We start from the raw sequence: 15,620 nt of genomic DNA, 5'->3' as shown, positions 1-15,620 counted from the left end.
GCAGAAAGCAGAAAATCCAAGAGTACCCCCTCTTTTCCTCCTCTTGCCTTCTTAACCCACCTCCCCACTCTTTCAGGATTCTTCCATTCATTTAATAAATATAAGATGGTGACTTTTGTCTTCCTTTCTCTAGTGCCTTAGCAAAGTCAGAAGGGGAGCTATATCTTCAGAACAAAAGTAGGATAAAAACATTTCACAACACATTCTATAAGAAGAGAAACTTGGTGTTTAGTTACTTTGATGAGGCTTGTCATACTTTCATGAAGGCTAGAAGCAATAAGAAGTGTAGAATATAAAAAGGGATATGGAAGCAAGGTTTCAAGGTTCTGTTACCTCGTGGTAGTGTGGCTTAGTATAAAAAGAATGGACTTAGTTAGGCAAACATAGGTTTAAATCCAGTGTCAAGTTTGGACAACTGGCTTAACCACTTTAAGGGTCATTTTCCTTATCTGTAAAATGGGCATATTAATAATAGCTACCTTCTTGTGAAGATTAAAGCATCTAGTATCGTGCCTGGTAGGTTGTAGGTGCCCAGAAAGTATTAATTTCCTTCCTTTCATCTTCATTTAGGTTGCTAACCTCTTAAAGCAACATATCTTTTATACCCTGCATTGGTGATGTAGATATTCAGTAAATATCTGTTGAATTCAGTGTTATCTGCTTTACTCTTTGAGTTGTAAAGATTAGTCCATGGAGTGATTTATTTTGGATGCAATTCTGTTAGTTTAGAGTGTTATGAAATGAAGTGTTCTAAGTAATATCATTCTAAAATAACAAGCCTTATCAGGTATTTTTCCCAAGACATACCTCTTTCTCTGATTTCCTGTCTATCAACAACTCTCAGAACAAGAGACTTGCCAAACTTCCTATGATATCACAGACACTGCTTTTAACAGTGGCAGGAGTTGTGGCAAAATCAAAATTATCTCTTTGATTGACAGTGTGAAGACATCTCTAAAAGAACAACTTGTGAAACAGAATTTAAAGCTGTCATTTGGCATTATGGTTTGACATTTGTTTGTAGTTATGTTTTTAACTACAATTAAGGGAATTAGATTTTTGCATGTATGTAAGAAATTAGGTTCTCATTTTCTTTTTGGTCTAAGAATTTAAAAGTTAATGCTTTTTTAAAATAAATACTCTTAATTGTGAGTAGATCCTAATTTGCCTATTGTGCCAACTCCAAAAATGTTATTTTTTTAAAAAATCTGATGAAATTACAGGGTAGAGAGCCCTAGGCTGGTACAAGCTTGAACCAGCTTTACCTCTTGTGAATTATGTCACTTTATATAGTCATTTACCACTCAGGATCTTCTAAAATTAGGAAATTGCATTAATATATTTCCAGTGAGTGGCAAGAAAGAATGACCATATCCCTAGAGACTATCCCTAGTGCCTGAGACATAGTTGGGTACTCAATAAATATTTGCTGGATGGATGTATGGATGAGTAGGAATGAATTTAATCCCAGTTAAACCACCGATCACAGGATTTAAAACTCGGAAGCTCTCATTGTCTGGTAGCAAAACAGCTTCTGACTTGCCAAAAATCAATTCAAACTCCTGGATTCTAGTGATGATCTTCTCTATCAGATTCTTACTAAAATCCAAATATAGGACCTGAATCTGTGTTGTTTCTTATTATTCTAAAGCATGAATACCTCTAGAACTGGCTGTAAAGAGGAAATTGGATATCTGTATGATGTTCAAAAACAGGTGCACATTTTCAGCTTTTTAAAATATGAATATGCCTCTAACAATATTTAATTTCTAGAAATCCTCTAAATTTCTCTCAGAAAGGCTCACTAGAGTCAAAGTTGATCCTTTATAGTTTCTTTCAAGGCAAGACTGCTTTTTCTTTATCAATGTCTTAAAATGGTTTTACATTCCTGAATAATGTGCAAGCTCTTTCTTGAGTTTACTATATAAGTGTGATTTTTATTTTTGGAATCAAGATTATCTTTTTCACACATATACTCATCTCTGTATACATTACCCAGTGCCCATTCCATGGTAATCAAGGACAGTGTGTTTGTAACATCATTTATAATCATTCTTTCTGCCTTGTCTCATTAAAGAATTGCACTGAAGAGTTGAGAACAGAGGCTCAGCAGGAATCAATGAGATATGAAAGTCCTAATTTCTGTAGCTTTAATGTCAAGCAAAATTATCATCACAAATACAAGTTCATAAATTTTATAACAGTTCACTCAAAACACCTTATATTCTGTGGAAGTGTCATAAGGAACTTTATGACTCTTTGTCAATTCAGTGAATGATTATCACTTCATTAACCTTGTTTGAACCTTGGCTTACTATATTTTGGCTTCTATAATCTGCTAGCCTTTCACAGTTTTTATTCTAAAGGGATACATATAACAGCAGTGTTTTGTACTGGGTCCCTCAGAGGAATGTATATGGAATGGATTCTACTTTTGTTGATATCAAAATTATAACTGTCTCCAGGGAGACTAAAATTTGAGCATCTCAAATATTCAGTACCATCCATTTTATAGTAAAGGTAACTTCTAATGTACTCACCGGCACCCATCTGAAAATGCTCATTGGAATTTTCTAATCAGTAAGACCTTTTTTCAAATAGGAAACCTGGCTTAAGAAATAAAGTGGATCAAATTGCCAGGACTCTGCTGCCTAGCCACTTCTAACAAACACATAGCGAGCCACATCCATTCTATGGTACTGGTATTTTGAAAACCAAGTGAAGAGCTACTTTATTTGCCTTGACTGTTGCTCCTTATTTTATCAAGTTTACTATTATAAGATTCTACTCTTATACCTGAAAGTTGTGTAATAACATTTGAAGGTAAACCAGCATCGTTTTCTATCTCTGCTATAACAATTACCACAAACTTAGTGGCTTAAAACAACACAAATTTATACAGTTCTGGGGGTCAGGAGTCCAAATGAGCGTTAAGGGGCTAAAATCAAGATGTCAATAGGGCTGGCTTTCTGGAGCCTCCAGGAGAGAACCCATTCCTTGCTTCTTCCAGCTTTTAGAAGCTGCTGGCATTCCTTGGATCCTGGCCTTATAAATCTAATCTATGCTTCCATTGTCACATCACCACCTTCCCCCCACCCACATTAACCTTCTTGCCTCTCTCTCATAAAGACCTTGATAATTATACTTAAGGCACATCCAGGTGAACCAGGATAATCTCCGTATCTCAAGATCCTTAATGTAATCACATCTGCAAAGTCCCTTTTGCCATATTTACAGACTTTGGGGATTAGGACATGGATATCTTTGAAGGCAATTATTTAGCCTACCACAACTGTGACAAGTTAAAAATAGCTATTATCAACCCTAGAGCAACCATTAAATAAACTAGACAAAGAGTTATAGCTAATATGCCAACAAAGCAGATGAAAGTAAATCATAAGCCATATGCAAAATCCAAAAGAAGGCAGAGAAAGAAGGCCAAGGAAACAACAGATGGGGCAAATAGGCAAGATGATGGATTTAAGTCTAACTGTATCACAATTCAATTAAGTGTAAATTGTCTATACATTCTAATTAAAAGACAGAGATTTTCAGATTGTATAAAAACCTAAGATTCAGCCATATACTGCCTACAGGAAATGTATTTGAAAAATATACAAAAGGCTAAAAGTAAAAGAATGGAAAAAGATATACCATGCTGACACTAATCAAAAGAAGCTAGAATGTGTTTATTAATATCAAGCAAGGTAGATTTTAGAACAAAGACTATTACCAGGAATAAATAAATTCATTTCATAATGATAGACCAGTTCATCAGAAGGACATGACAATCCTAAATGTTTGTGCCTCTAATACAGAGCTTAAAAATACGTGAAGCAAAAACTGATAGAACTACAAGGAGAAGTAGACAAATTCACAGTTATTGTTAGAGATGTCAATAGGTCTCTCTTAACAATAGATAAAACAAGTACACAGAAAAATTAGTAAGGCTATAGAAGACTTGAACTTTACAATCAATCAACTTAACCTAATTGACATTTATACAACATTCCACCCAACAGCAGCAGAATACACATTTTTTTTCTCCAAGAGCATACAAAATATTCACCAAGATAGACCATATAATTTGGCTATAAAACAAAACCAAAGAAAATTTAAAAGGACTCAAATCATACAAAGTGTATTCTCTGGTCACAATGTAATTAACTTAGAAATAAATAACAGAAAAGTATCTGTAAAATCCCCCAAATATTTGTGAACTATAACACAATTCTAAATGAGATATGGGTCAAAGAAAATATCAAAGGGGAAATTACAAAGATTTTTTAACTAAATGGGAATGAAGACATCAAAATGTGTGGAACATCTCTAAAGCAAAACTTCAGGGAGAAAATTTATGGCAATAAATGTCTATGTGAAAAAAGAAAAAAGGTCAGCTTCCACCTTAAGAAGTTAGAAAAAGAAGAGCAAACAGAGCCCAAGATAAGCGTAAGAAAGTAAATAATAAAGATCAGAGCAGAAATCAATGACAGAGAAAACAGTAAAACAATATAGAATATCAATTAAACAATCAGTTTCTTTGAGGAGATCAATAACATTAATAAACCTCAAGTCAGACTCATCAGGAAAAGATAGAGAAGACAAAAATTTACCAACATCAGAAATGAGAGTGGTGACATTACATTCTTCAGATATTAATACATTAATAGAGGAATATTATAAACAACTTTATGCCATTAATTTTTTTAATTCAAAAATACTTTATTGCTAAAACATGCTACCCACCATCTGAGTCTTCAGTAAGTAACATCAAAGATCACTGATCACAGATCATCATTACAAAATAATAATCATGAAAACTTTGAAATATTGCGAGACTTACCAAAATGTCACAGAGAAACAAAGTGAGCCAATGCTGTTGGAAAACTGGTGCCACAAAGCCATTTGCTTGACTATGCCATTAATTTTGACAACTCTGAAAAATGGATACATTTTTTGGGAATATAAACTACCCAGCTTCACTAAAATGAATAGATGACCTGAATTTATAGTTTAAATTTTTCCCACAAAGAAAACTTCAGGCCCAGAAGGTTTCACTGGTGAATTTTATCAAGCATTTAAGGAAGAAATAGTATTAATTCTACTTAAACTCTTCCAGAAAATGAAACAGGAAGGAATAGTTCTTAACTTACTTCATGAGGCCAGTATTACCCTGATATCAAAATCTGACAAAAGCATTACAAGCAAATTAACAGACCGACATCCCTCATGAGCACAGATGCAAAACTTCTAAACAAAATTTTAGAAAATTGAATCCAGCAACATAAAAAAGAAAAGAAATCATGAATGTGTGGAGTTTATCCCGAGAATGTAAGATCGGTTTAACATTCAAAAATCAATTATTGTTATCCAAAAAGTAAAAAAGAAAAACTCAATGATTATGTCAATAGAAACAAAACAGGCAGTTGGCAAAACAGAACGTTCATTCCTAATTTTTAAAAAAATCTCAGCAAAGTAGAAATAGAGGAAAACTTGTTCAAATTGATACTGGGCATCTAAGAAAACTGACAGACAACATCATACTTAATAGTGAGAGACTACATACTCTCCTCCTAAGATCAAGATCAAGAAAAAAACACCTGCTGTCATCAGTTCTGTTCAACATTGTGCTGAAAGTTTTAGTCAGTACAGTCAGGCAAGAAAAAGAAATAAAAGGCATCAGACTGGAAAGGAAAAATAAAATTTTTTTATTCACAGACGATATGCTCACTAACATAGAAAACCCCATGGAATCTACAAAAGGAGTTACTAGAACTAATAAGTGAGTTTGGCAAAAGGTTGCAGGAAAAAAAGTCAACATCCAAAACCCAAATTAATTTCTATATATTTACACAGAACAATCAAAATTTAAAAAGCAATATTTATCAAAATATTTCAAAACACTTAGGAATGAATCTGACAAATAATGTGCCAGACCTGTACATTGAAAACTACATAACATTGCTGAGATAAGTTAAGAGGATCTAAATAAATGGAGAGATATACAATGTTCCTGGAACAGAAGCCTCAATATTGTTAACAGTTATCCCCAAATTGATTTATAGATTCAATGCAATCACAGTCAAACCTCCAGCAAACATTTTTGTACAAATTAACAAGCTAATTTTAAAATTCATATGGAAATGCAAAGGACCTAGAATAATCAAAACAACTTTGAAAACACTTTGAGGAGCCAAAAGATCAAAGTCACTACCTAACTTCAAGATTTATTGTAAAGCTACAAGTAATCAAGACAGTGTGGTATTAATCTCAAGATAGACAAATAGATCAATGGAACAGGATAGAGAATCCAGAAATAGGCACACATGTATGGTTAATTGATTTTCTACATGGGTGCCAAAGCAGTTCATTGGAGAACACATAGTTTTTTTCACCATTGGTGCTGGAACAATTGTATATCCATATGCAAAAAATGAACTTTGATTCATACTGTGAAATGTATATATTAATTCAAAATAGATTAATTCAAAATAGATTCTAGATCTAAATATAAAACCTAAAATTATAAAACTTATAGGAGAAAACAGGAAACATATCTTTGTGACCTTGGATTAGGCAAAGATTTCTTAGATTCTACCCCAAAAGCCCAATCCATAAAAGAAAAAAACCCTGATAAATTGGACTTCATCAAAGTTAAAACTTCTGTTCTTTAAAAGGCACTGTTTCATGAATGAAGACAAGCCATCGTCATAGATATGCACAATATATATGTCATAAAGGACTTGTCTTCAGAATATATAAAGAACTTTAGAAACTCAGATGACCATAAACAACCCAATAAAAAATGAGCAAAAGATTTGAACAGGCGCTTCACCAAAGATATACAGATGGCCAAGAAGCACATAAAAAAGATGTTCAACATCATTAGTCATTAGGGAAATGCAAATTAAAACCATAATGAGATACGACCACACACTTCTATTTTTTTTTTTTTTGGCCACACCTCACGGCACGTGGGATCTTAGTTCCCCGACGAGGGATGGAGCCCATGCCCCCTGCTGTGGAAGCATGGAATCTTAACCACTGCACCGCCTGGGAAGTCCCACAAGCACACACTTTTAGAATGGCTAAAATTTAAAAACCTGAACATACCAATTGTTGGCAAGTTGTGGAGAAACTGGAACTCTCATATTCTGCTGGTTGGAATGTAAAACAGTACAACACTTTGGAAAACAGTATGGAGGCTTCTTAAAAAGTTTAACATACACTTACCTTGCTACTTAGCCATTTCACTCCTAGGTATTTACCTAAGAGAAATGAAGGGACATATCCATACAAATACTTGTACACAGATATTAATAGCTATATTTATAATAGCCAAAACCTGTGAAACAAACTAAATGTCCATCAGCAGGTGAATGGATAAACAAATTGTGGTATATCCATGTGATGAAATACTACTCAGCAAAAAATGATAATAATGAACTATTGATTCATGGTACAACATGGACAAATCTAAAAGGAATTATGCTAAATGAAAAATGCCAAACACAAAAAAAAGAATATACTGTATGATATATAGAGAATTTTTATAGAATTCTGAAAGTGCAAACTAATGTATAATGACAGAAAGCAAACTCTTGATTGCTGGGGGCGAGAGGGCAGGAGTGAGGGATTAAAAAAGGGCATAGGGAAACCTTGGGAGATGATGGATATATCATTATTTTGATTGCAGTGATGGTTTCACACACATATGTTTATGCATATGTCAAAACTCATCCAAGTGTATACTTTAAACATGTAGTTTACTGTTTTCAATTATATCTCAATAAATGTTGTTTTTTTTTTTAATTCTCTTGGAACCATTTCTCCTCCAAATCTTCTGTGGATAGGAAAGAAGTTGAGAAAACTGTCTCTCAACAGGGCAGAATTTCTAACACCCTCTTCTGATGTGGCAAGGCTGTAGGATGGAAAAAAAAAATTACATCTCAGAGGGAAAGCCAGGAGCTACGGAGAAAAATGGTTTGAGAAATCACTCCCAAGTGAAAGAACCACAGTCTAAGCAAGGAATGTTCTCTACCTCCAGGGTAGAAATCCTCAGTCGTTTCCAGTAGGATTTCAGAGTTGCGATGGACTCCACCTGATGCCAGGTGACTTACTGTGCACCTCCCGGTGAGAGGACTATACTATCCACACCTGATTCACATCAGACTTGGCCATTTGATTTGTTCTTGCCATTGAAATGGGAGAGGAGTGACATGCACTGATTCTGAGCAGAAACTTTAACAGACCCTATGTTTTCGCAGTTTTTCTTTTCTATCACAAAAGCAGCATTCCCAGGTAAGAATTGTTCCTTGGGCTACATCCTGGAACAAAACATGCAGAGCAAAGCAGCAGATTACATATATCATGAACAAAAAATAAACTGACCTTGTTAGCCTCTGGGATTACAGACATGTTGAGTTTTGGATGACTCTGAAATATAAAAGTAGAGCAGTCAGGTGAGAGTTGGAAACATGAGTCAGATACTCAGAGAACAGATGTGAGCTGGAGATAAAATCTGGGAGTTGTCAGCAACTATTGCATTTTAACCATAGGCATGGATATGATCACTTAGAAAAAGAGTAGAGAGAGAGAAAAAAGAGGCCTCAGAACAAAATGCTAAGGAACACCAAACATGTAATTGACGGCAAAGATGAGTCTGCAAAGGAGACGGGAATGGCCAAATATTTGGAAGAAAGCCAGAATTGAGGTGTTTTTTTGTTTTATGTATTTATTTATTTATTTTTGGCTGCTTTAGGTCTTCATTGCTGCACATGGGCTTTCTCAAGTTGCGGTGAGTGGGGGCTACTCTTCGCTGCAGTGCGTGGGCCTCTCATTGTGGTGGCCTCTCATGCTGCCGAGCATGGACTCTAGGTGCGTGGGCTTCAGTAGTTGTGGCATGCAGGCTCAGTAGTTGTGGCATGCATGCTCAGCAGTTGTGGCATACGGGCTTAGTTGCTCCGCGGCATGTGGGATCTTCCCGGGCCAGGGCTCAAACCCATATCCCCTGCATTGGCAGGCTGACTCCCAACCACTGCGCCACCAGGAAAGCCCAGAATTGAGCTTTTAATGTAATCCCACTTTTACTATCCTCATTCTTTGTTCCTTCTGCTTCCTTTCTCCAGCCTAGAGACTGCCGAGCAAGCATCAGAACCTGCTAGGTCCGCCTCACATTTTAAAAGATAAGTGTTCCTTTTACAACATTGCTGGCTTTTGAGCACCATTTGGACAGGGACCCTGCCCTTATTCACCTCTGTCTCTCCAGGTACTGCCTTGTCCATAGTGTGCATAGTGGGCAGTAAACCCCACCCTGCTGCTCACTTGCCATTTCCCTCTCCTTGGTCTTTCCCTTTAGTTCTCTTTTCTCCAGATGCCCATTCTACTCTATGCTTAGGCTTTATCATTAATTGTTTTTATAAATACTGAGTAGTTACATAAAAGGTTTAGATAGGTATAAAGTATGAAGAACTACAATATAATGAACGCTAAGTTTAGGAAAAAGAGCCTTACCATTAACGTTGAAGTCCCTTGGTGCTTCTCCTTATTCCACCACATGGCATCCTTGCTCAGAGGTAACCACCAACCTGCATTCTGTGGTTCTCAGCAAACTAGGAAGAGATGGGAACTTCCTCAAACTGATAAAGAGCGTTCGCAAAAACCTACAGAAAACACTTGTTATTCCTTTGCTTCACTCTATAATTTTACACGTATGTTTGTATTCCTAAAAAAAATTAGATTTTGCATATATTTTATCTTCATGGAAATAAAATTATACTGTATATATTAGTCAGTGATTTATTCTTTGTGCTCAAGATTATGTCCCTGGGATTTTTGTCCATGATGTTACATGTAGCTGAAGATCATTCATTTCTTCATCTGTATTATATTCTGAAGTATACCACAATTTATTTATCTTTTCTGCTTAGCTATATTTCATAAATTTTGATGTGTAGAAATTTTATTATTGTTCATTTCTAAGTATTTTGAAGTATCAGTTATGATTTTTCATTTGACCCAAGAGTTATTCAGAAACACATTTTTTAAAAGCTCCAAATACATGGAGATATTTATCTTTTGTTACTGACGTTTCTTTGTTTTCAGAGAATATGGATTATAACAGTGCTGTTCAGTAGAAGTATAATGTGAGCCACATATGTCACTTTAAAAATTTTAATAGCCATATTAGAAGAGTAAAAATAAACAGGTAAAAGTTATCTTAATTAATATATTTTACTTAACCCAATATGTAGGGTTAGGGATAGGGTTTGGTTTTATCAAGCCTGTTTCTCTTAACTCATGAGTTTAGTTTATTTGCCATTATTATGATTGTTACTTTAAGTTTTCTATCAATATTTCTCCCTCTTTTTCTACACTCTTTTCTCCTTTTGGGCCTTGGGCGGGGGCAGTATTGTTGGAGTTTCTTTTATTTTCTTAGTGCATCTTCTTCTAATGGCGTATTCTATTCTTTTAGTGGTTACTTCTGAGATTTTACCATGCATGCTTAATGAAGTTTAAAATTAATATCTCAAACTTCTCTTGAATAATGCAAACTTCTCTTGAATAACACTGGCACCTTATAGTTGCCATCCTGCCATCCTATATTCTACATTTTTGTCTAGTGTTCTAGTTTTATACTTTTGTTAGCCCCACTGATTACACACAGTCAAAACTAATATTTTATACAGATGATATTTATTTACAAGTACTTACATACAAGACTGGCTACATAATTTTCAGGCCCAGTGTAAAATGAAAACGTGGAGCCCCTTCAAAAAGAGAAAGAAGCTTTTTCCTTTCCTTCACCATCTTTCTCTCAGCTTGTCAGGGTCTTTTTTTTGTTTGTTTGCTCTTGAATCTTGTGCTCCCTTGGGCATGGAGAAATCGTAGCATGGATGCAGGCTCTCACAGGCACCCAAGGCCCTGCCCCAGACTCAGCCAAAAGGACACACATGGCAGACCCAACATTCCCCATGCCTGTGCCCACTGAAACAGAGGATGACAGCAGAAGCTGGGCAAGGGTCAGGGAGAAAAGGGTTGAGAACCATCCTGGGGAGACAGGGAGGTGTCGAGAGGTAGGACTCTGTGGGCGCCGAGGCTCCAAGGCCCCAGCATGTGCTTGACTGTCCCATTAGACCTCACTTACAAAACACAGACTCAAAGATAAAGTTATTAAGAATTTCTCAGTGGTGACCACCGAGCATTAAATCTGAAACCCAGGGCCCCCTTCAGAACATGGGCCCTGTACAGCTGTATTGATCACACACCCAAGAAGCCCTCCCTGCCTGTGTGTTTGCCAGTTCCTTTGCTCACCATTTTTTCTTGATCGTCTGACCTTCCTTCTGAGATCATAATCCTTCCTGCAAAGCATATTTTTTAGAAGTCGTTTAGCTGGCAGTAAACACTCAGACTTTATTTTTCTGAGCATATTTTATTTCGGCCTCTTTCTGAAAGATAGTTTTGCTGGGTACCCAACTTCAGATTGACGGTTATTTTCTCATGGGATTTTTAATATATTATTTTGCTGTCTTTGGCCTTCCTTGTTTCTATTGGAGAATAAGCTTTCAATATGTTTGAGTTCCTTTGAAGACAATATGTTTTATTTCCTCTCCAGTGTCTTTTAAAATCTCTTTTAATTCCAATATTCTTCATTTTCACTACCAGGTGCCAGATATGAGATTTATTTTTATTTATCTTGCTTGGAATCCTTTGGGCTTCCTAGATTTATGGGTTGGTATTTTTCATCAATCTGTAATGTCCTTCCTCTCCCTTTCTCTCTCATTTGCTTCTGAAATGGTAAATAGAGAAATATTAGATCTTTTCACTCTGTCCTCCATATATCAACCTCGTTTATATTTTACATATTTTTGACATCATGTTCTGCACCCTGTATAATTTCTTTGAATCTCCCTTTCAGTTTATTACTTCATTTTTAGCTGTGAATAATCTGCTATAGGACCATCTACTGAGTTTTTCATCTCAGTTATTATATGCTTCATTTCTACAAGTTTGATTGGTTCGTTTCAGATTTCATTAGTCATTTAAATTAATCTTTTATTTCTTCCAACATATTGTACATCCTTACTTATATTCAATATCTGAAAATACTTTAGAATTTGTGGCTTTGATTATGCTATCATTTGTGTCTGCTCATTCTTCCTCTTACTAGCTTTAAAAAAAATAATTTTGTTTCTTAAAATTATGGTCTCATACGTCTTGAATTTTTATCTGTAGGAATCTCTGAGTTTCAAGCTGAAGATAGGTTTCTCCCAAACATATTGGTGTTTTTCCTACCAGGCATCTGGAGGCAAGGTTATCCTAACACCATTGTAAGATATCTCCTCAATATGAAGCTTTTTGGACCACTCAGGTAGTGTGAATTCAGGATACAAACCTGCACTGGGATTGGCTTGTGTTTACAAATTCTTGTGGGAGATTTGTATTTTCCCCTCTACCTAGCACCAAACTTCAAAGCCGGAAATTTCTTTTGTGTTCTTTGAGAGGGGATGTTATTTGTATTTTACACATACTGGGTGTGAATTTCATATTCTTACAAACAGTATGACAAAAATGCATACTGCATTTGTCCCTCTTTGAGATGCAGTTTTATGCAGGTGAGTTTCCTCTCAAGCTCTTCCTTTCTCTCCTGACTCCAGTGCCCTTCATGGCTGTAAAATTTAATGCTCAAGTACATCAGATTTGGAAAGTACCTTCAAAGTGAGAATTGGCTTCAATGCTCTACTTATTGTTGGGGTTCTTCCTTTTACTTCATTTTTTTAAACCATTAATTTGGAATAATTTTGTATTTAAAGAAGAGTTACAGAGACAGTACAGAGAATTTGTTTCCCTCTTGTCCATTTTTCATAATCATGGCACATATGTAAAAACTAAGAAGTTAATATGGGTATAGTACAATTAACTAACCTATAGACTTTATTCAAATTTCACTAGTTTCCACTGATAACCTTTTTCTGGATTTGTGTTTCCTGCATCTTCCTAACTTTTTGTCCAGATCACTGATGAATTTTAAGATTTTTTTTATAAGTGAAAACAAAACTTTACTTATTTTCAGTAGGAAAGTTGTACCTAGTCTGACACAGTTCTGAAAAAAAAAGTCTGGGGAGTTTTGTTCTTTTCAATCATTTTCCCGAAAATAATATTCATAATCCTGGTTACCAAGTTAATGTGTCTTTATGTTCATGACCTTAAAATTTTCTAGCCTAGAAATGTAGGCACTATTTTTATTAAAAAATGTTTAATAATACTGTAAGAGTGAGATGAGAATAGAGATCAAGATAGATTGACAGTCTATTACAATACTCTTGGTGGGAAATAAAGTCAAGAACCTTAACTGTTAGTAGTCGGAAAGGAAGGGAGGAAATAGTTTGAGGTGCACCAAGGGGCAGAATACATAGAACTTGTTACTGAATGGATGTGGTAGAACAAGAAGAAGGAAAAGTCAGAGATGACTCAGGGATTTCGAGCTAAAGATTGTGACTGTTGAAGGTTTCAGAAGTGAAAAGGAAAGGCAAGACCGTCGGAGACGATGATGAATTTGTTTTTTGATGTGTGGAATCTTTGGTGTTGATGGCTCACCAGGGTGGAGATGTCTAACAGGCAGTTATAAATGAAAGTCACAAGTCTGAGAAAAGGGGTCAGAACTAAAGGGAAGAGGGTGATGATGGAAAACAAAGGGATTAGAAAGAGGAATAAGCAATGGAAAAGAATCACCTACACAGAAAATAAGAAGGTTATGGTGATTATAGAAGGGGGCGGAGGGACCCCCTGATCAACAGGCATACTTTTGCCACTACTTGTGATATTTAAAGTCTTAACTTCAGGGCCCCTGGAGAAATGTTCTCATGAATCTCCCACACTTACTTCCACCCAGAAGGTCACAAACTTAGCTTTAAGACCCAATTACGTGGGGACTTCCCTGGTGGTTCAGTGGTTAAGAATCCACCTGCCAATGCAGGGGACATGGGAAGATCCCACATGCTGCGGAGCAACTAATCTCGTGTGCCACAACTACTGAGCCTGTGTGCCACAACTACTGAAGCCCGCGCACCTAGAGCGGGTGCTCCGCAACCGCAATGAGAAGCCCGCACACCACAACGAAGAGTAGCCTCCACTAGCCACAATTAGAGAAAGCTCGCGTGCAGCAGCGAAGACCCAACACAGCCAAAAATAAATAAATAAATAAATTTATTAAAAAAAGATCCAATTACGTGGATTAAAATATTAAAATGTTCTCTGTGTTTTCTCTCCTATTTTCTAGTACGTTTTGTACTATACCACATTTCAGATATTACCCTCTGCTTAATTCAGTCTGTTCCTGTTAGCACTTGAGATAAATAAAAGAAAAATAAATCTAGCAGGAACCACAAACGTGCTGATTTTGTGTCATATCCCAACACATTTTCCTTTTTTAAAGAAACAAAATATGACCTAGTGTTAGAATTTAGTCATAAACTTTAGAACCACAATGTGTAGTATTTTATTATATTTGTGACTACACATATGTTGTTACTATTTCATGCAGAAATATTACTTATTAAGCAAAAATTAAGCCTTAGAAAATACTTACCTTGTTGCCAGTGTTTTTAAATTGCTGTTAACAACAGTTAAAATAGTATGTAGTAGCAGTACACACACACACATATGTATATATATATATTTCTAAAGAGAAGAATAAACAGACTGAGTTGTGAAATAATCCCTGAGCCACGAACTGTAATTTAAGAAGGGTGTTAAGGGTGTGTCTTGACTCATTTGTTGTGTTTATGATTTTCAGGGAATTGATGCTGATTTCACATCAGAAAAGCATGGAGCAGTTGCAGGAAACCCTTAGACAGAAGATGCTGAACGGTGATAACTGGAGGGAGAAGGTAACAATAATGTGGCTTTCAGCAGCATGTGTCTTATTTGTTTTTAAAAAATTCTGTCCATTTTCCAGGCTACTTCAGATAGGTCTCTTTGCTTCTATGCACACCTTTGATTCTTTCTGGAATTTCCTAGACCAAACATGCTTACAATATATGTTTTTTACAAAATATTAGACAAGTAGGAAGTTAAAACATAAGAATAGAATTTGAAGTCTTATAAGATTAAGATAGCTGTTAGTTCTTATGTAAAAACATAATTTTTACTTTTAAATATTTACCCGTTTTCCCATAAAATGACAGAATCTGCATTTGACTACATCCTTAAAAGCAGGGGAATATTAATTCATTCTTATGATTTCTCTGCTTTTAAGAAGATAATACAAGAGAATGAACAATGACCAATGACTTAAAATTATTCAGTTATAAACTTCTGGCAAATAAAATGAATAAGTATTTAGCTCACTATTTACAAAGAAGATGTTTGCTTTTAGAGTATGAAAAAATTGCATTGACTTTTGTCTTTGGACTTTTCTATATTTTTCAAACTTTCAACAGTGAATATGTATTGCTTTCATAATTTTAAAGAATACAAATCATACTTTTAAAATTGTTAGCCCCTGCCTTCTCAGGCCTTGCACAGCTCTAGTCATTGAGGCTATAGACATCATCTTCCTGTCATAAACTTCTCATACTTTTTGATTGATCCCTTGGCTTTATCATGTATACTGTGCTGAA

The 15,620-nt window shown here is 35.5% G+C and overlaps 1 protein-coding gene across 7 annotated transcripts in view; it reads left to right on the top strand.

Moving 5' to 3' along the window:
- Positions 1-15,620, top strand: part of LEKR1 (leucine, glutamate and lysine rich 1) — a 269,467-nt gene that overhangs the window by 212,188 nt on the left and 41,659 nt on the right. For all 7 annotated transcript variants that reach the window (XM_029214726.1, XM_029214723.1, XM_029214721.1 and 4 more), the window contains one exon: positions 14,795-14,888. In XM_029214726.1, coding sequence (XP_029070559.1) covers positions 14,795-14,888 — 94 coding nt within the window. The remainder of the gene's footprint in view (positions 1-14,794; positions 14,889-15,620) is intronic.

The sequence above is a fragment of the Monodon monoceros genome, unplaced genomic scaffold (assembly GCF_005190385.1).
Source record: "Monodon monoceros isolate NGI ecotype Baffin Bay Population unplaced genomic scaffold, NGI_Narwhal_1 Super_Scaffold_11, whole genome shotgun sequence".
Lineage (NCBI taxonomy): Eukaryota > Metazoa > Chordata > Mammalia > Artiodactyla > Monodontidae > Monodon > Monodon monoceros.
Note: the sequence above shows the minus strand (reverse complement) of the source record. Positions and strands in the feature narration are given on the sequence as shown.